This window comes from Podarcis tiliguerta (assembly GCF_965153285.1).
Source record: "Podarcis tiliguerta genome assembly, chromosome: 11".
Classification (NCBI taxonomy): domain Eukaryota; kingdom Metazoa; phylum Chordata; class Lepidosauria; order Squamata; family Lacertidae; genus Podarcis; species Podarcis tiliguerta.
The window spans coordinates 20,595,051-20,616,288 of NC_139544.1; the positions used below are offsets into that span (position 1 = coordinate 20,595,051).

The 21,238-nt window shown below is 44.5% G+C and overlaps 2 protein-coding genes across 6 annotated transcripts; both read left to right on the forward strand.

Annotated features, from left to right (window-relative positions):
• The first annotated feature begins 79 nt into the window (after window positions 1-79).
• Window positions 80-6,308, forward strand: LOC310660061 (transmembrane emp24 domain-containing protein 7-like). Its single transcript, XM_083404477.1, has 4 exons — window positions 80-235; window positions 321-537; window positions 3,164-3,409; window positions 4,222-6,308. The coding sequence occupies exons 2-4, from the start codon at window positions 349-351 to the stop codon at window positions 4,456-4,458; spliced, it is 672 nt and encodes a 223-aa protein (XP_083260603.1). The 5' UTR covers window positions 80-235; window positions 321-348; the 3' UTR covers window positions 4,459-6,308.
• Window positions 6,309-6,928: 620 nt separating this feature from the next.
• Window positions 6,929-19,940, forward strand: TICAM2 (TIR domain containing adaptor molecule 2). Of its 5 annotated transcripts, XM_083404338.1 has the most exons (3): window positions 6,929-6,944; window positions 14,482-14,606; window positions 18,719-19,940. In XM_083404338.1, the coding sequence occupies exon 3, from the start codon at window positions 18,771-18,773 to the stop codon at window positions 19,452-19,454; it is 684 nt and encodes a 227-aa protein (XP_083260464.1). In that variant the 5' UTR covers window positions 6,929-6,944; window positions 14,482-14,606; window positions 18,719-18,770; the 3' UTR covers window positions 19,455-19,940. The 5 variants fall into 5 exon arrangements, with proteins under 5 accessions (XP_083260464.1, XP_083260462.1, XP_083260463.1 ...); XM_083404336.1 differs by lacking the exon at window positions 6,929-6,944 and having other exon boundaries at window positions 14,313-14,606; XM_083404337.1 differs by lacking the exons at window positions 6,929-6,944; window positions 14,482-14,606 and adding an exon at window positions 14,622-14,923.
• Window positions 19,941-21,238: the final 1,298 nt, after the last annotated feature.

Consider the following 21,238-nt stretch of genomic DNA (forward strand, 5'->3'; position numbering starts at 1 on the left):
GCTCCCTCAAGCCCCGCCCGCCTCTTTGCTTAGTCCCCGCCCCCGACCACTCCCCGCCCCCCTCCGCCTTCTCCCTTCAAAGAACACCACGTCTACAATTGACAACTCACCCGGAAGTTCCCGCTGCCGGAGCCAGGTCACTTCCGGGTCGCCGGCTCCGCTTCGTTCCCCTCCTTTTTTTTTCCTTCGGCCACGCCGCAGGTGGGAACCGGCTTACATCCGGCTCCCTTCGCAGGTGAGGTTGGGGTGCGACGCCCACCTTCGCTAGGCCTCGGCCGACGCTTTGGTCTCACTTTCCTTTCTCGCTTCTCGCTTTTCAGTTCACCCTTCAGCGCTTGCGGCCGAGAGATGTTGCTGAGGAGCTGGCAGGGCCCCGGAGCCTCCCTGAGGTTGCCGGCTGCGGCGCTGCTGCTGCTGCTGCTCAACCTGGGCTGGTCTGTCCGCGCCTCGGAGATCACCTTCGAGTTGCCAGATAACGCCAAGCAGTGCTTCTATGAGGAGATCGTGCAGGGCACCAAGTGTACCCTGGAGTTCCAGGTAAGGGCGCCTCGCACGCCACAGGCCCTTGGCTCTTGTGAGAGCTGTCTTTTAGTTGCCTGCCTTTGGGTTATTCTAGAATTCAGTGGTACCTCGGGTTAAGTACTTAATTCGTTCCGGAGGTCCGTTCTTAACCTGAAACTGTTCTTAACCTGAAGCACCACTTTAGCTAATGGGGCTTCCTGCTGCCGCCACGCCACTGGAGCACAATTTCTGTTCTCATCCTGAAGCAAAGTTCTTAACCTGAAGCACTATTTCTGGGTTAGTGGAGTCTGTAACCTGAAGCGTCTGTAACCTGAAGCATATGTAACCTGAGGTACCACTGTAAGTGCTGTGGTGTAATTAGAGGTAGGCACACGTGGCGCTGTGGGTTAAACCACAGAGCCTAGGGTTTGCCGATCAGAAGGTCAGCGGTTCGAATCCCCGTGACAGGGTGAGCTCCTGTTCCTCGGTCCCTGCTCCTGCCAACCTAGCAGTTCGAAAGCACATCAAAAGTGCAAGTAGATAAATAGGTACCACTCTGGCAGGAAGGTAAATGGCGTTTCCGTGCGCTGCTCTGGTTCGCCAGAAGCGGCTTAGTCATGCTGGCCACATGACCCGGCAGCTGTACGCCGGCTCCCTTGGCCGATAAAGCGAGATGAGCGCCGCAACCCCAGAGTCGATCACGACAGGACCTAATGGTCAGGGGTCCCTTTACCTTTACCTAGGCAGGCAATATTGTGATTTAAAATTACGCCCTAAAGCAGACACTGAAAAGCCAACGTGGAGTGGGGAGATCTACTTTCTTGTCTTCTTTTTTGCAGCTTTTTATGTTTAGGTTCCTGCATTGCAGGGGGGTGGACTAGATGAGCCTTGGGGACCCTTCCAATTCCACAATTCTGCGTTCCTGGCCGGAGGGGGTTTGGCGGGGCACAAATAGGGACTTCTTCCCTTTCTGCTGCTGCTTGTAAATGCCAACAGGTGGTTAAGGAACTCTCTTCCAGTTAACTGTGGTTTGGTTATTTCAGTTCTTGCATTTAACCTTCAAAAGATAATATAAATGTTAACTGATATCTTTCCTTAAGATAAATGTGATGTTTCAGTATCTCTTGTGTGTCTGTCTGTATCCACTCACCGTTTTATATTGTGCCTAAGGTTCTGTTTTATTTCTCTGTGTATGTTAATTTGTGAGTGCTCAGCCCAGAAAGGTAGCTATTAAGCAATTGAAATAAAAAAAGGGGAAGTAATTGAAATAGTCAGATACTGTCTAAGATAACATGTTGAGATGTTTCAAAGTGAAGTTGTGGTCCTCTTGAGAGAAAAGAGAGGTCCAAGTTTATTTAAATGCTTGTATGAGTAAAGGGCATATAACACCAACTGCCTGTTGCAGTTTTCAGTTGGAGAATCACACAGTGACTCCTTGGATCTCTCTGGTGCAGCTGCATCTGTTCAAAAGTAAACGGTAGCAATTTTTTGGCTTTCAAACCATCAGATCTAGTGTCCTTCAATACTTGCACTATTCTGTGCATAGAAAAGAGAGTAATATTAAATAAGTTTGAGTTAGGTTAAAGGAATGCAGTATAACTTACAGGACAGAAAAATATATACAACCAACTGTTACTCACATGGCCCAGTAAAATGCATCAATTGTTGGGTGTAATCCAATAAGAGCGTATGCGTTCTGGTGTGTTTCACACTTTTGACTACTTTCTGAAAACTAATGGGAAAGATTGCTACCATAAGTTATTTCTTTGTGTGCTGCCAAGGCAGAAACTTTGAAAGAATCAAGGAAGTTCAACATGTATTACTATTCCTGTTTTCTTTTTGAAGAAGCAGAGACATTGGAATATAAAACCTAAAGCCAGATTGCTACATTACTCCAGCTACCACTTCTCTGTAAAATGGCAATGAGATGGAGCAGTGGACAGCAGAGATCAGTAGTTAGGGGAGTGGTACTTAACCTTTAACCCCACTGCCCCCACTAGTGTTTCAGATTTTTGTTTCCATCTTGAACATGAGAATGAAACCCCGGGGTAGTGTGTCAAATAGTGTTTTCTGTTAAAGATGTTCACCAGGTGCGACCTAAAATGTCAAGCAATACATTTCTTTGCTACCCAGCCTGAATAGTGAATCATCTCATCGTTAAATGGAAACAAAGGGAGCATTCCTTATTGTGCAATCTGGCAACGGCAGTTCTGTGAAGCCACAGAACACTGACCTATTTGACAACTTTAGATTGCCATGCTACCTACTTCCTCATTCCTTCCACTCAGCAAGGTAGTACAGTGTTGTGCTTCTGCAAATCCCCCCACCGCTGTTTGGGTTGAGCAATTTTAGACCGTTATTCCCGTATATCGAATTGACTTTACTGAGAGAATGTTTCAAATAAAGAAGGTTGTGATAAAGCAGTAAAATAGGTACCATCTCATTTGTGTCTTCCACGCATAGCTAATGTGGGGAATTAGTGTTATAAGTGGTCCCTTTTCTTGGCTCTCTTTATATCTTAATATTCTTCCCATGCTGGAGTTGAACTGCCTTTAATAATTGTACTTAATGCTATGGGTTTCTCCTTTCTTATGGAAGGATATTTTGCTAGGAAGGGTGATATGGCTGACTATTCCAAGTACCAGTTTTCTTTGTTCCATAGGTGATCACTGGAGGGCACTATGATGTTGACTGCCGCTTAGAAGATCCAGATGGCAATGTGCTATACAAAGAGATGAAGAAACAATACGATAGCTTCACCTTTACCGCATCCAGAAATGGGACGTACAAGTTTTGTTTCAGCAACGAGTTTTCTACCTTTACACACAAAACAGTGTACTTCGACTTCCAGATTGGAGATGATCCGCCTCTGTTTCCTAGCGAAAACAGAGTTACTGCACTTACTCAGGTAGTTACACAGCTGAGTATAAATATAAAGATAGACTTTAATTCTCATACCACCAACTAGAATTTTGAGTTTTGCTGCCTTTGGAAGACTTGGGCATTTGTCATAGCTTTACAATGCATTCCTAAGCCAAAGCTACTCAAAAGTAAGTCCTTTTGAATTTAATGGCTCTTATTTCCAGGTAAGTAGTTTTAGGATTCTGCAGCCTTGGTTATTCAACTGCTCCACTACTAAATAGTTGCTGTTTTTTGTCCCAGCAAGAGTGTGGGGAGTTGGATCACTGGGGTAGGAAAGATGTTGCTGCACCGTATCAACAAAACCTAGTGCTGCTCAAGAAATATTTACTGTGAACAAAGTAGTCAGCCAGCCTATATGATACAAATAAGTATATGATGTCTTTATTTCTGAAGGCTTTCTGTCTTCACATAAAATCAAAACCTACATATTCAAATGTGGATATGTAATCAGATCAGCAGTAGTTGATAGCTTAATAGTTGAAAACGCTGGCAGCATTAAGATAAAACCAACAGTGTAATTAATTTTGAGTGATGTAAAAATGGAGAACTGATTAAAATGGTTATACCGTAGTAAAATATGCAGGAACGAAAGACAAACAAAATGAACCATGGAAGGAGAAGGAGGGAAGTCGCTGGGATATTTAACAGTATGTAAAATGTTTATTTTGAGATGTATAATTAAAATCTTAATAAAAATAGTTATAAAATAAAATGAAGCTTAATGAGCTGAAAATGCAAAATCCTGTATACCTTTTCCAATAAAGAGTACTCATCAGTCCTCTTTCTTTCTGTATCTAGATGGAGTCAGCATGTGTTTCGATTCATGAAGCTCTAAAATCTGTCATAGATTCCCAGACTCATTTTCGGTTGAGAGAAGCACAAGGCCGCAGCAGAGCAGAAGACTTAAACACACGGGTGGCTTATTGGTCAGTAGGAGAAGCCATCATTCTTCTTGTAGTTAGCATTGGGCAGGTATTTCTTCTCAAAAGCTTCTTCTCAGACAAAAGAACCACCACAACTCGTGTTGGATCATAATTCATGTTGAGAACATGAGTTTGTAAAACCCACTGTTTGTAAAAATATATATGTATATATACTGTTCTTCAAATAATTTCTAGTTACAAAGCAATGAAACATGGGGAACATTTTTAAGTACCTTTGCTCTTCTTAAAGTTGCAAAACACATGCTCCCTAAAAGCTGTGGGAGAAAATAGCTTTTAATGTGTGATATATTGGTTTTCTCCTTCTGCTGATATGTGCTGAGACATCTAAATTAAGGTTGCTTTTTAAAATAAAAATAAAAAACAGCCTTTGAGACTATTTGGTAGGAGCACAGTGCTTTCAAGAAAATTCTTTGAATGATGATTTAGAAGATTGTCCATATTAAAAATGCGTGGCAATCGGATTTTTTTCAAGTTTGAAAAGTGGGGGAATATAAAGAAAAACAAATGTGGTTAAATATTGTCTCAGAGCCTTGTACTGCACTGTTGTGATTTGCTATGGAAACTGGTCTCATTTTCTTGCAGAACCATTTGGGGGGGGGACGGGGGGAAGAATGTGTGTCTTCTTTTACAGTACTAAATTTTAGGCTGAGAATTCCAGGGCAACCAGTTCTCTGTACAATGGAAAAAGCTGTGTGGGTTGTTCTTTTTTGACTTTATCTTTTTAAATTAAACAAATGAGGAGACTGTCTTGTAATTCTGGAAGCTGAGTCTTTGAGCTTGTGGAGCTGCTTCATTTTTTTTTGAAGATCTGAAAGAGAATAGGCTGTGTCACAAATAATCTATAGTCTGTCAGTGCCATTTGGAAACAAGAAGAGTAAACTAAAGTGCACTGGGTTTAATATATTGCGACTCAAAGCCAGTCTTGTAATCTCTTTACTACTTGGGCAGTCCCATGGGGCCACGTTGGCCTAAATGGTTTGAGAATTGTAACCTAAAATAAGTGGCTTATCAAGCAACATATGCACAATGCTGGACATGATTGTATGACACCTGTGAAAGCTTATTACATTTGCCTATTAAAAAATCTAAATAATGCTTTTTTGAAAAACTCTTTCTTCTGGGTGTAATACAGTAATGTGTTGCCTTGTCCTTGCTTCTACCACTTTGGGGTTAGAGGGCTACATTGAGGTTCATGGGAGTTAGTTGCCAAATAGCTGGTATCATTTGTGTATGCCTAATAGAGAGCATCTTGCATACTCCTGTATGTGTGCAAGGTTGCATGAAACAACAGTAAAATGTGCAATCAAAGCTTAAGTAACATTATTACCCCAATCATACAACACATCTATTTGAAAGTAAGCCTAATTGATTTCACCGGAATTTGCTTCCATGTATTTATATTTTCTATTGGAGAATAAGGTTTGTTAGAAAGGATAAAGATACGTGATTCCCAGTGTTTGTAAGCATATGAATACCACTAAGCTCAAAAGCTTACAAGCACAAAAATCTTATCTGTGTCGAATTGCCCTCTCATATATGTTGACTCCCTCTACTTTACCATTGTAGATGTTAAGATATCAATCTTGGAAAAACACATGACAAAATCTCCTGTCTTTTAATGCTCTGTAAGAACAAAGACTTATTGTCTTGAGTTTAAATGCTGATGTGGTATTAAAGGGAGGTGTGGATGTGATCTTAACACTGAGTGGTTCAACATCCAGTTTTTGAAGCTTCTTAGTTTGGTTAGTTACTGAAGCTGTTTGAAATGTCTACTTCACTACCACATAGTGTGCGGGTGTAGCTTTTTAGATACAACATTGATTGTGTATTAGTAGCAAGGAAGATCTCAGCGCTGTACTGGTTAAAGTCCTGCAGAAATAACTTGGTGTACAGTGTTTTGTCTCCCACTTGAGCTTGAGTAAAATAAATTTCTTGACTGTACTTGTCTATTTCTTGCATCAAAACTCTACAATACTCTATTTCTGAAGACAGGCATCCTGAATACAATTTTCATAATAGAACGCTGACTCATGCTGAAATCCAGCAATTGCTGCAGCTTCCACTGCATGTTAGTGAAGCATATGTAAGAAACCCACACAGTGGAACAAGCAAAGACTGTTAAAAGTAACGCTCACAAGATCTGCCTGTAAATTGGGTGGAATCTTACAAAAATATATCTGTTGAAAACAAAGTATGATAACCTTGTAAGTAGGCCAGCTGAGAGCTTTTCAGTCCCAATTAATTGGTCCAGAAATGAGCCATTTACAACCACCTTGTTAACATGCACGAGAGAGGTGAATTTGGATAACCAGTAGTCATCTAAAAATACTATAGTATTTATAAGTCTGCTATCTCCTGCTCTCTGATGTACCCATGTGGTATGAGTCAACACATGACCACTGCCTAATACAGTTGCAGGTGCTCTTTAATAATAATTCAGCAGCAGTTGTGCTGCAGTTTCCAGAGCAAGTTCAAGGTGAGCCCCACATTGGATTACTGTAACACGTCCTATCTTGAAGCCACTTGTTGGCATCCATTCATCTTGTGATACCACGGAGTACGCCTCCAGGAGTTACAGTAAGTCAAATCACTGCATTAGCAGCACCAAAGTTAACTCCCCGGGGCACAAGCCTGGCCAGTGTGTATGGAAGTCCTGGTGTGCCTAGATGATAAGACCTCCCTTTCAGCTTCGCTGATGTGGTCCAAAGGAAAGTGCAGCAATACGTTTTGTGGCAGTTTGGCTGCAGGAGTTGCCAGAAAAAGGTGTACAAGGCACCATCCAACCCTATTGGGGACTCCACTCCAAATTTGTGTAACAGAGGTTTAGCATCAGAGTTTTTCTTCTCCTAGATGGCCTACCTTGCCAGGTTGATGAACCCTATCTGCCCCTCACTTCCTTCTACAAGCACATGCAGAAACTGCTTTCTTAACCATTGGACCCACTATTGGCCTCATCTGCTCAGTTGACCAGAGCCTGTCTTTGATGTAGGAGAAGTCCCTAAGATTTGAGACCCATCAGCTGTCCTCAACTGGTTTAGCTGGCTAGTCTGGACCCAACCAGTCAAATCTGCTCTGCTAAATATAAGCAAAGAGGTCAAGACATGTGATCAGGTATATAGCCAGAAGCACTCTGAGCCCATCAGGTCATATAAGCTGAAACTGATCTCGCAACCTATCACTTGGAACTGCAGCAACAGCAGAGGCAAGGTCACTCTGTAGTTGGCCAACTTGATTGTCAAAACATCCAGCCAGTTAGTCACAGCAGCTCACTGCAGCTCATGGAGTCCTTCCCTCTATGGCAGTGGTTTTCAACCAGTGTGCCATGGCACCCTGGGGTGCCTTGAACCATGGTCAGGGTTGCCACGGGCAACACTGGCCTCTGTCCCTCTTTCCTTCCCTCCCTTCTGATGCCTCCTCGTGTCTGCCTCCCAAAGGCTTGCACAGCCTTTTGTTGCAGCAGCCCTGGTTACAATGTGCTCCCCAGGTGAATGGTGCCTTGGGAGCTGGCCAAGGGGTGCTGGTTGCCAGGAGCTGAGGTGGCCTTGGAGTAAGCAAGCAAGCAGGCAAGGGAACCCAGCCAGCCAGTCCATCAGCCCTTGCTGTTGGGAATGGATAGGCAAGTGGGAGGCTGGGCAGGCAGGCAGGCACTGTACCGGCCGGCCTTGTGCTTGCTGTGTGCAAGGCCTGCCTGGGAGGTGAGTGCCTGGTGCTGAAGGGGAGCCCAGCAGCACCCGCAGCTGCCTCCCGAGGTAAGGTGAAGGCCTCACGTTTGTCCAGTCTCTGTTAGGCCACTAAGGCTGGGGGCATCCTCTTCCCAGGCCACTGGGGGCGGCGTGAGGAGGCACCTCTCTTTTTTGTGGGAAGGGCAGCTCAGGGACAATGGTAGCTACTGCCCCGAGGACTCCCAAGGAGAGGGGAGAGAGAGGAGGCTGAGGGAACACGCCATAAAGCATGAGGGGCTGCCGGCTCTGTAGGCAAGGGGTGACATAACTGGCTCCTGAGTCCCACAGGGGTGCCTCAGAAAGAAAGTGATGCTCAAGGGAGCCGTGGACTCAAAAATGTTGAAAACCTCTGCTGTATGGGAAATACATGGGAAAGTTTTGTATAGTGGTACCTTGGTTCCCGATTGGCTTAGTTGTTGAACAAATCAGCTCCCGAATGCCGCAAACCCAGAAGTGTTCCGGTTTGCAAATGTTTTTTAGAAGCCGAACGTCCAACGTGGCTTCTGTGGCTTCCAATTGAATGTAGGAAGCTCCTGCAGCCAATCGGAAGCCGCGCCTTGGTTTTCAAACTGTTTCGGGAGTCAAATGGACTCCCAGAACGGATAAAGTTCACGAACCAAGGTACCACTGTATAGGGGACGAAATTCCACAATCTAGGGGTTGCCACCACTGAAATGAGGGTGGTAGAGCTACCAAGAGGGTCCTCTTGATCTTAGTACCCAAGAAGTCTGTAGAGAAGGAGACAGTCTCATAGGTATTTGGAGCGTAAGTCATTTAGGGCTTTAAACACCAATTTGAGCACCTGAAATTGTGCCCTGAAATGAACTGGCAGCCAATGCATCTGTTTTAGAACAGAGGAACCCCACCAGTAATCTGGCTGCTGTGTTTGAAGCCAGTTGAAGTTTCCAAGTCATCTTCAACAGCAGCCCAACGTAGACAACGTTACAATAATCTAGGAGACTTACTTGATCCCTAAAAGGTTTCTAAACAACTTATATTTAAAAACATACACTGTATATTCTATCTGATAGCATGCAAGAGCATTTTAGCAGTCATTTGCAGTGATGGGATCAGTTGCACCTGAGTAAGAGTAGTGTGACTCAAAAAGTGTTGGGTTTACTGCTCTTGGTACACCTTTGAAAACTCCTCTTTGTCATCCATTCCTGCAGTTCATATCTTTCCTTCCTAGAACTAAAAATGAACTGATTTCAGCATCAGTTGACAGCTTCCATTTCCAATGGCTTTCCCTCACGCTATTTTACCACAACAGAAATATTCCTTTAATGTATGTATTATTCATGTTATAATGATGGCTTGAGTCAGAACCTACTACTATTATCACTGCCATCAACTACATGCTGTTTAGTGGTTGAATTAAGAAAAAAAACAAGCTCTGGCCAGAGGGTTACAAGAAGACGCCGAGACCACAAAGAAAGGGGAAGAGACACAGAAGCACAAGAGGAAGTGGGAAATTGTATATTTAGCAAATATTTGATGCGAGGGAAACTCCATGCATTGCCTTCTGGAAATAATGTGACACGACAGAGCCTGAAAATAGTTTTTATGTAAAATAAATGTGCTGTTGCAACTGAGGATGGGGCAGGGAGCCGGTGTCACAACAGAAACTTCTGCTTGAGAACTTCAACTGCTTGTGGTATAATGGTAATAAATAGATAAATCAATATATGGTTTCTCTCATTTGTGGGGAAAGTCACTGAACCATTATGTATCATAACAGAAATAAACTTCCATCTGTCAGTTGCTGAAGAGTAAGGACAGGGAATAAATATCAACACCATGCCTTTCACACGAACTGATCTGCTTGTATTGCCTGAAACCAAATGCTAAGTACAGTGACACACTGGTCTAATCCTGCATTCCCACATCCTGTATTGGAACAATTTAGGCTGCAATACTTAACTGGGGAGTAGGTCACCCTTGAATTCCATAGGATTTAATTTTGTGTAGGTGACAGCCACACCATACATTTACACCTGAGTTTTGTTAGGAAACCCCTATTCCCTTCACAGAGCTACAATTCTCAGAGAGGTTTACCAATCACACAGCCACTGGGAATTGTGGTTCTGTGGGGAAATAGGGCGTTTCCTATTAATTCTCAACACCCTTATCAAACTACAGCTCCCAGAATCCTTTGGAGGAAGCCACGAGTGTGGTTTTATAGTGCTTTAAAGGTGTGGTGTGAATGTGGCCTATAATGATTGTGCTGAAAGTGGTTTTTACTGGTTCTACATAATGCAACTTTGATAACACAGCCTTACCAAACATGGGTGGGAGCTTGTCATACATTTCTCTCCATTTCACAATCCCAGGCAAGCAGGGTCTGTGAGCTTTATTGAGTCCCTAGTGAACCACCATGCATGGCAGAATCTCCAAGTGTCCCTATTTTCCAGGGACAGTCCCGGATTTACAGAAGCCGTCCCGGTTTCTGATTTGATCCTGGAGGACGTCCCTATTTCCATCAGAGAAATATTGGAGGGTATGGAGTTATGCGACCCTCGAGACAAGGAGATAAGTAACTATACAACCTTTCAAAGACATCTAAAGGCAGCCCTATGGTGCTTCAGGTTTCGTTTTTCGGGTTGCAGACTGCCGAAACCCGGAAGTACCGGAACGGGTTACTTCCAGGTTTCGGCGGTTACGCATGCGCAGAAGCGCCAAATGGCAACTTGCGCATGCGCAGACCTGCCGCTGCGGGTAGCAAACGTGCATCCCGCATGGATCACATTCGCAACCAGAGCGTCCACTGTATGTTGGAAGCCGCCCAGGGTGGCTGGGGCAAACCAGTCAGATGGGCGGAGTATAATTAATAAAATTATTATTATTATGGAATAGGGTGTCCGAATTTCATCTCACTTTCAGGCTGAGAGAGACAGCTTTCTGTGGCCAGCATTACTAAACTGCTTCTGGTACAACGGAACACCATGACACGGGGATTCAAACCACCAACCTTCTGATCAGCAAGCCCAAGAGGCTGAGTGGTTTAAACCACAGAGCCACCCGGGTTCCTCGGAAGGTCGAAGTACTCTACAGCCAGTGATTCAAGACTGGAACCCTTGGAGCAGATTGGAGGAGCACATGGGGAGAGCAGAGAAACAGAAGTCCCACTGCACAGGCAGAAGTCATTGTGCCAAGGGGACAACTTTACTGGAAATTAGAAGGTTTATTTGCTTTTCTGTCTGTTTTTTAAAAGAGACCATGAATGGTTAAAGAACTATAAAACTCAATGGGCAGTTATAGAAGGTAAGAGTGGCTCTTCTTGCACAAGCCTTCCCCATAAGACCGAGTTGGGGAAACCTGGGGCAAGTACCATCTTAAAATGTGAGAGAAATTCTCACGTGCTACAGAACGAGGTTATAGAATTTTGAGCTGGCAAAATGAGCTGTGCCACTTCAGGCCGCGGGTGGGAAATTTTGACTCCCTGAGAGTCAAAAGTTTGAGTATCAGAGGAAGCGGTTTTAGTCAAGCCCTCTTCCTCTTGTGCTAGGTTTCTATATGAAATGATATTTTCACATGGAGGAATATGCAAACATGTAATCTACCACCACTCACAGAATCTTGATGGTGTCAGAACTCTGCCAGCTTATTCTGCTGGTATATACAGTGTAAAAGGTAAAGGGACCCCTGACCATTAGGTCCAGTCGCGGACGACTCTGGGGTTGCGGTGCTCATCTCGCTTTATTGGCTGAGGGAGCCGGCGTACAGCTTCCAGGTCATGTGGCCAGCATGACTAAGCCACTTCTGGTGAACCAGAGCAGTGCACGGAAACGCAGTTTACCTTCCCACCGGAGCGGTACCTACCGTATTTTTCGCACCATAGGACGCACTTTTCCCCCTTCAAAAATGAAGGGGAAATGTGTGTGCGTCCTATGGAGCGAAGACGCCATAGCCCCGCGACCCTCTCCCGGCTGGAGAGGTGACGCACGGCTATGGAAGGAGCCTCTATAGCCGCCCGTCACCTCTCCAGCCGGGAGAGCGCGCGCGGGGCTAAAGCAGCCCCCCACGACCCTCTCCCGGCTGGAGAGGTGACTTGCAGCTATGGCAGGAGCCTCTTTAGCCGCGCGCCACCTCTTCAGCTGGGAGAGCGTGTGTGGGGCTAAAGAAGCCATAGCCGCGCGACCCTCTCCCAGCTGGAGAAGTGACGTGCGACTATGGCAGCAGCCTCTCCGCTGCGCCTTTCCGCTGCTCCCTGACCTGCTCTTTGGGGCTGGTGGTGGGCTTCCCCCCGCCAGCCCCAAAGAGCAGGTCGAAAGGAACCTGAAGCCTGGAGAGCAAGAGGGGTCAGTGTGCACCGACCCCTCTCGCTCTCCAGGCTTCCAAGGTAGCCGCCTGAACGCACCTTAAACGGCACCTTGTTTTAGAGCGGGAAAACAAGAGGGGGAAAATTCTCCCTCTCTCTGTGCAGCGCCTCCTGCCGCTTCGCTGAAGGGGCGCTGGGCAGAGAGGGGGAGAATTTTTTTTTCTTGTTTTCCCCCCTCTAAAACAAGGTGCGTCCTATTGTCCGGTGCATCCTTTGGTGCGAAAAATACGGTATTTATCTACTTGCACTTTGACGTGCTTTCGAACTGCTAGGTTGGCAGGAGCTGGGACTGAGCAATGGGAGCTCACCCCGTCGCAGGGATTCAAACCGCCGACCTTCCAATCGGCAAGCCCTAGGCTCAAGTCTTCACACTAGTAAGACAACAAAACAAAATCTGGGTAGAAATTTGAAAACATACAGTTCTGTTGCTGATTCAACTTTGGGGACTGGTCATTTAAGGCTATCAAGTTGCATTGCTGGTTTATAAACAGCTTTAAAGTATGCCTTTGTGACACATATTTGTGATTTTAACCACTGTGTGTTTTATTTCATCGGAAGCTGCTTTGAACACTGTGGCTGAGATCGGGGTGGGGAAAAGCAATCCTATACTGCAGTTGCCTTGGTGCTAAAGAATCCCTTGTTGATGTTTCCCTCTCCTCTCTAGGGCTCAACACATACTGGATAAGGCCAAACCACTGACTTAGCAGTATACAGTGGTAGCTCAGGTTAAGTACTTAATTCGTTCCGGAGGTCTGTTCTTAACCTGAAACTGTTCTTAACCTGAAGCACCACTTTAGGTAATGGGGCCTTCTGCTGCTGCCACACCGCCAGAGCACAATTTCTGTTCTCATCCTGAAGCAAAGTTCTTAACCCGATCTACTATTTCTGGATTAGCGGAGTCTGTAACCTGAAGCGTATGTAACCTGAAGCGTATGTAACCCGAGGTACCAATGTACAGTACTTACTTCTAGGATAACTCTGCCTATTCTTCTCCCTGAAATGTGACACTATCTGTTTGTTTGCATAATCCTTAAGACAGATGCTGACCTATGGTACAATCCTGTGTATGTTCACTCAGAGGTAAGCCCCACAGTGTTTAATGGGGTTTCTTACCTAGTGGTAAGAATCCCCGCGGCGGAGTGCGCTCCCGTCGTCCGGTCCCAGCGCCTGCCAACCTAGCAGTTCGAAAGCACCCCCGGGTGCAAGTAGATAAATAGGGACCGCTTACCAGCGGGAAGGTAAACGGCGTTCCGTGTGCTGCGCTGGCTTGCCAGATGCAGCTTCGTCACGCTGGCCACATGACCCGGAAGTGTCTTCGGACAGCGCTGGCCCCCGGCCTCTTGAGTGAGATGGGCGCACAACCCTAGAGTCTGTCAAGACTGGCCCGTATGGGCAGGGGTACCTTTACCTTTACTTACCTAGTGGGGTGCTGTGGATTGCAGGATTCAACTGTGAATTTGGGTAAAATGACATCTGTATAACATGTTGTTGTTGCTGTTGTTTTATTAAGGGAATTTCATTTATAAAAAAGAGGAAAAAAGAAAAAGTGAGAATGGAGGAAAAAGAAAAATACGCCACTATACATTAATATACACACGTGTATAATCTTGTTATCTTAATAACCTTATATATTCTGTGTAAACTCATTCCAAATATCATTGTATGTATCCAAGGGTAAGAGCAAGGGTGCCAACTTGAATAAAATATTGGGGGAGCCCAGGTAAGCCCAGGAAATGCCTATCAACTTTTTGGGGGGATGGACGGCCCCGTCAAATATTTTATTGGGGGAGAGTGAAAGGACCTTGGCCCCTAGGAGTTGGCTTCTATGCGTAAGACACACACACACACACACACACACACACACACACACACACAGTGTGATGTTTACATCAGTCTAAGATGTCGACGGATCCACCCGAGGGACACGATTGCTCCTTTCTTTGGCCAGCTCCCTCCAGATGGGAAGCTGGCAGAGGGGGTGGCAAGCTCCGTCTTGCTTCTTTTGTAGAAAAAGCCGACGGCTTCAAGCTCTGGGCCCGCCCCGTCCATGTCATGCTTCCCCTTTTCTCAGCAGCGGCCGGACGTAAAAGGCGCTGAGACACAACGCCTCCCGGCCACAACTTCCGCAGGGGGAGAGAAGCTGGACGTTCCCGGACGCCTCCGCCGCGGGGAGAAGGACCAGGCTCACCTGCTCGACAGGTAAGTGCTGCTTCTCAAGCAGATGCTGCAGGTGAAGCTCCAGGAGTGGGGACCCCCGTTCTTCTCCCTCGCCCCTTGTCCGACGTGAAGCCCCTTTGGCAGCCAGACGGCTCTCCCCCCCCCCCAAACCCTCGTTTCAATGGGCTTTCGCGTGTCTTCAGGCTTTTGCAGCGTAGGGGAAGAGAAAGAAAAGCGTATTGTGGCATCTTAAAAGAGATGATGCTACCAAAATCTAGTTACTGGATTGATAGATCAGATGTCAAGGAAATAAACAACTGTCTGACTTTTAGAAGACATCTGAAAGCAGCCCTATTTAGGTAAGTTTTTAATGTTTGATGTTTTATTCTGGTTTTTAATATTCTGTCTGGGGAAACCCAGCCAGGTGGGAGGGGTATAAATAACAAATTATTAAAACAATTATTATTATACTGGATGCTTCTCTCAGAGCTCCCACCCCCCCCCCACCTCCCCAGTTATTTTATTTGTTCAACATTCCTGCAAAGGCTGAGAGACTATTATTAGAATTAGAATTTATATACCGCCCTATACCTGGAGGTCTCAGGGCGGTTCACAGAATAAAATCAAAATATAAAACCACAAAATACATAATCAAAATAAAAACAACAACGCAATAATGCCCCCCCCAAAAAAACACACACCATGTTTTAAAAGGGCATAAGATGTAAATCAAATCAACCAAAGGCCTGATTGATAGCTAGAGGTCAAAGCAGCCTAAATCGGTACCCGCATAATTCTGGGAGCGGGAGGGAAAGGGGCTTATTTCCTAACAATCTTCCAGCCTGTGTAAGTGGCTTCGAAAAGGGAACGTGATGGTATCAAGTTGAAAATGCTGGAAGTAAGTGAGGAGGTGGATCGCAATCTGCTGCTGTCTTCCCTTTGATGTTGGATGCCCCTGGATTTGGACTCTCTGGAAATCGAACTTCTTGTTTCCGTCTCAGATTTCTGAAGAACCATATGGTGTGGTGTCCAGATGAATCATACTCAAAAGTAGACCCACTGGAATCAGTTGACTTAATTTATCTCAGCGGGTCAGCTTTGAGTATGATTTAGTTGGACACACCACCCATTTTCTTTTAAAAACACTGTGCATAATATAAATCAGCCAAGAAGTTTGTAGGATTCATTTCATAGAAGTAAAAGCTGAAAAAATGTTTTTCAACACGGTAAAACTGTTCTACTAGTTAAGTAAAAAAAAAAAGTTTTGCCTGCAAAGAACATGAGTTTCTAGTTGCGACTTGGATTTCCCCATTGCCTGACTATATTTAAGAGGCAACATAAGACTTGCTTACTGTAGAGTTTTTTTAGAGGGTAGGGATAAGAGAAAATTGAGTTCTTTTGCTTTTTTAAAAAAAGGAAGTGTGGTTGCAGCTGGATATTTTTTCTCTTGGGGTTTTTGTGCTTCTGTTTAATGTTAGTAGATTTGGGGTTTATACAGAGTTTGTATGTGAGTAAAAAATCCTCTCCAAACAGGCACAATAGCAACCCTTGTCATCAAAACATCTCTTCCTTTGGTTTGCCTTCCTTTTTCAAACATCTAGTTTGAGGAAGAGTTCTGTATCACCCAGAGGGCTGCATACTGCACTCTTCAATTCAAATTGATCTAAATAAAAACTATTGTTTCACATGTTCTGATTTGGGGGTCAGGGGAGGGATGTTGGACCAGTGTGACTAGAACATGTTTTAGAACTTAATACACAATATAACACACGGGTTTAGGTGTGCCAGGTTTTGTTTTTCATTGAGAGCATGCAAGAAGTAATAGGGAAAAGTAAATTGTTCATAAAGTGTTGCAACTTAACTCTTGTTGTTTTTCCCCGGGCTGGATTATGTCTTTGCTGTAACCATTCCTGTCTTAACCACCTTGTATCTATTGGTTTATGGATCAGCTATTAAGAACATTTGCCATCTGCAAGGTAATTTGAGTGAGTTTATTTAGCAGTTTTTATCCAGAAAGTTAATTAGGTAGAGGGCCCTATGAGATCTCAAGCCGATGCTCAATTCCCAGGTGTCACTGCCTTTCGCTATCTTTGTCTGCTATAAATAAATGAGACTGTTTCTATTCCTTCTTGCCTTTAAAACTGTGGCTGGTTTCCTGCATTGAACTTCACCTGAAAGTCGCAGCGAAGCTCACACTGGTATGTCTATAGCATCATAGATTTGTAGAGTTGGAAGGGGCTCTGAGGATCATCTAGTCCAACCCCATGCAATGCAGGAATATCCAGCTGTCCCATATGAGGATCGAACCTGCAACATTGGCATTATCAGCACCATGCTCTAACCAACTGAGCTAAAATGTGAGCTGTTGAACGAAGCAGACTGAGGAAATAGTATGCAGGTTCTGCAATGGAAATTTTTTATGTCTTATGTTTACATAATGTCCTTTCTGCTGATTCTACTCCTGTGTTGATTATTTCATGTTTATAGGGTTCATAGGGTCAGGGCATATCAACAGTTTTCTACATGCCTGGTTGCATTCACAACCAGGAGTGCAGGAAGTGTTCCTGCAAAGACACTTAATGACTCCAGATGGACAGGCCACACTTAGTCCTCTGCCTGTCTCTGCTGTTGCGTCTCTGTCCACTGAGAACCTTAAAAATAACAGATGGTGCCAATGGTTGTTTGCTAAGACCAAAGATGACTGGAGATCTCAGCCATTTCAGCATTCAGCCAAACTGTTTCTAAGTCTTCTCCCTCTAGGTGGATTCATTGTATTCTGGAATATTGCCTAGACTCACAGAGCAGATTCATTATAAACATTAGACCTGTTGGATGTAGAGCTGAAACATTCAGGCTGGCGGGAACAGAAGCTGTGAAAAACAACCTCATTCCAGCTCCTAAAATCAGAGCCGCCTGGCTGTATCTGAAGTGCCATGAAGAAAGCTGCCTGGTTTATGTCTCCCTGGTAGCCTTTTAATCCTAGTTGTGTGTTAAGTAAAATGTGGGAATCACTGATGGGGAATTCCAACCTGTTCTATATCAAGATATATTCTCTGCACAGTACTAACTGCCATAGGAAAACACTGAGCTCAGGCCAGCTTTTGGCTACGGTTTCGTGTGTGCATATTAAAGTGCATATTAATACAGCCCTTGCAGTGTACCTGTGCCTTAAGGTGGTGCTGTTCCCCCAAAAATTAAACAGCCAAAGTCTGCAGCTGCATCTGAGCTGGGTCTGATGAGCATTTCATACAGAAAGGTAACATATTCATCCGATAATCAATCTTGTATGCACAGCTCGTTTTTCACTGCTCATTCCAGGCTTCTTCAGCAAGGGTTGTTATCAAAGCGATGGCTTTACCATTTAAATTTCAACCCCGCCTTGAGAACAGAAGAGCCCTGCTATATTACACCACAGTCAGCATTCTGTTCTCACAGTAAGCAACCTGATGGCTATGGGAAGCCTATCAGTCAGGGCCATGGGACCCAAAAGTAAATGCAGCCATTGATAGCCGTATCTATGAATTTGCCTGCTTGCTGTCCCTCATTCTCTCTCTTTTTAAAAAAATATTATTTTTATTCATTTTCCAATACAGAGTTTAAACAAACATTTTCAATATTATCACCACCACCTTAAGCTGACCTGAGAGTCAGGAAGGTATCCCCAGTGGCCATGGGTGTAGCCAGGACTTTTGTTAGGGGGGGGGCAGGACTTTTGTTGGGGGGGGCAGTACTGATGTGATTGGTCAGTTAATATTCTGTTGGGAGCTGGCCACAGTAGCTGGGGAAACCCAGCCAGTTAAAAACACAATAAAAGATCAAACATTAAAAACTTCCCTAAGCCTTTTATAGACTTATTATCATGTCACAGTCCAGAAGTGTGTGTATTATAGTTTCTCCAGAGCTCTTCAGTCATCTGTCTGTTCTGTGTATGTATATGAGAAGTTCTTAAACCCCCTTTTTCCTCCTCCTTTCTGCTGCTTCACATGCTTTCTCTGTAATGTACTTTCCAGTCTTGCCTTGAAAAACTTCTGCTTCCCCCACCACTGCTGCCCTAGAGCCCTTGTGATTTCAGGAATAGCTTTGAATGAATCTTGTGCCATGTTGAAAGACTGATATATTTCCTCCTCTGAACTTCTTTTTCATTTATTCTATAGACTGGAAAAATTGGGATACTTCATCATCTTTAGATCCGGGTGTTTTGCTGCAATGGGAAATGGTAACTCCAAAAGAACATTTCCTTTTTCTCCAAGAAACAGCGTGAAGGACAACCGTGCGAGTCCAGGACAAGAAGGCTTTAAGCAAAAGCCCAAAACGTTTGAACTGTCACTGGGTGAAGAAACCAGTGGTGATACCAATCCTCAAGAAATTCACAGCAGTGACGAAGATCCTGGGGATGTTTTTTACAGGTTTGTGGTTCTTCATGCTGAGGAAGATGTCGAGGAAGCTGCCAGAGTCCAGGACTTGCTACAGAATGAATTCTGCATTAAACCAGGAATCATATTTGCCGAAATGCCTGGTGGGAGGCATCTCTTTGAAAATTTAAACGATGCAATGAATGGCTCTGCTTGGATAATCATCTTGCTGACTGAAAACTTCTTAAGTGAGCTTTGGTGCGAGTTCCAGTTCTGCACGTGTCTGTTCAGTGCATTGACCATACCGCACAAAGGATACACCGTCATCCCAATGAGGCCGCGGAATAACCCCCTCCCAAAGGAGAGGACTCCTTTCATTCTCCAGACCATTAACATGCTACAGGAAGATAGCCCTGGATTTGCCCAGCAAGTGAAGAACATTTTCCAGGACTCAAGATATAGGCAACAGCAAGCCATATGGCAGAATGAAAACAAGAATGAAGAGGTGCAAAAACTGGTTGAGTGGCAAACCTATTAAGGCAATTTCTGCAAAAGCCCCTTACGCCCCAAAGAACTGCTGTTTTTCAAATGATCCCCGCTGAGTGTTAATCATCCTAACACTTAACTGTGTCTCATGGCAGAAAAACGCTCCCTAGTTATAAGAGCTGACTTCATGGAAGCTTTTCAGAGAGGGTTCATAGATCAGGGGTTACAGAAACAGATCCTTGGCATCTCCAGTTAAATGATCTTTCATAGAGCCGGAAGTAGCTCTGCCTGGGAGGGACACTACCAGTGAGATTTGACAGTACTGGGCTAGATGGTCCAATGGTCTAAACTCCATGGTTCTCAAAGTGGGCAGTACCATCCCCAGGGAGGGGGAGCAGTTACCTGGAGTATGTGTATGAGACAGGGTGGCTCTGGAGGTGTAAATGACTATCAGACTTTGAGAAGCTGTTATCACTCTTGCACTAATTGAACTAAATAGTTTTCATTGGATTTTGAATAAATGTGCAGTTATTCATTACCGTTTTGAATTCTGTTGTGTTATAATCCTCCTTCGAGGGACGTGGGTGGCGCTGTGGGTTAAACCACAGAACCTAGGACTTGCTGATCAGAAGGTCGGCAGTTTGAATCCCCGCCACTGGGTGAGCTCCTATTGCTCAGTCCCTGCTCCTGTAACCTAGCAGTTCGAAAGCACGTCAAAGTGCAAGTAGATAAATAGGTACCACTCTGGCGGGAAGGTAAACGGTGTTTCTGTGTGCTGCTCTGGTTCACCACAAGCGGCTTAGTCATGCTGGCCACATGACCCGGAAGCTGTACGCTCCCTCGGCCAATAAAGTGAGATGAGCGCCGCAACCCCAGAGTCAGTCACGACTGGACCTAATGGTCAGGGGTCCCTTTAGCTTTACCTATAAGCCTCCTTCATGGGTCATGCACACTGCTATTCTGAATAACGCCTTTTATAGAGTAGCTGGAACCAGGGATGATTTTATGGAACCTGGAGGGGCTGTGACCCCCCAAAAGGTTGGGGATCCATGGGTCTAATGCAAGGTAAGGCAGCTTTTTAAAAAATTAATTATATTTTATTGATTTTCCATCAAAAGAAAATACAAATTATGCCACATTACAACTTCTATAATTTTTTCCATTTTTAGACTTCCTTCAGCCTCTCTGCTAATCATCCGAATTATATCTTCTTTAATTACACATTTCTAAATTTTACTATTGCCTTTATGCCTACCCCCCCACTTCTATTTTCCTTTTTTACAATATTTCTTATTCTGTTACAGAGCTTCTTTAAAGTAAGGTAAGGCAGCTTTTGCTGGAATTGGACAATTTTTAGAGAGATAATTATGCAAAGGATCTGTTAGGCCACTCTTTAATTTTTGCACTGTAAACTACTTCAACTGCAATAGAGCAGAGTCTCTCGTGTTGTGCCTGCCATTCAAACCAAATAACAAACAAGCTGGAGATGACAAAGTTGCCTGGCCCTTGCCCAGTAATTGTGCTCGTCTCCAACATCCAAGGCACAGATACTGGACCATAAATCAGTATGATGCTTCAGCAGCTGTCTTGGTTCCTTCAGTCATTCCAGATCTTTCTTTTTTGATGTGTTTATACAGCTAGGATTCATGAAAAAAGGCTTCTCAGCAGAGAGCTTCCATCAATTGGCCTCATTCCCATCAAACCACAAAATGGCGTGTTGCAACATGTCTTGAACCGCATGAACAACTGTGGTCTCCAAAGAGTTAGTGCCAGTTGCTCCAGGCTTTTTCATTACGTGACTAGCAGACTAACATCTACAACCCTCTTTACATACAT

Coding starts and splice junctions, on each gene's coding strand:
- LOC310660061 (XM_083404477.1), top strand. CDS start 349: ATGTTGCTGAGGAGCTGGCAGGGCCCCGGAGCCTCCCTGAGGTTGCCG. Junction 538..3,163: donor AGTGTACCCTGGAGTTCCAG/GTAAGGGCGCCT, acceptor TTTGTTCCATAG/GTGATCACTGGAGGGCACTA. Junction 3,410..4,221: donor GAGTTACTGCACTTACTCAG/GTAGTTACACAG, acceptor TTCTGTATCTAG/ATGGAGTCAGCATGTGTTTC.
- TICAM2 (XM_083404336.1), top strand. CDS start 14,455: ATGTCATGCTTCCCCTTTTCTCAGCAGCGGCCGGACGTAAAAGGCGCT. Junction 14,607..18,718: donor CAGGCTCACCTGCTCGACAG/GTAAGTGCTGCT, acceptor TTTATTCTATAG/ACTGGAAAAATTGGGATACT.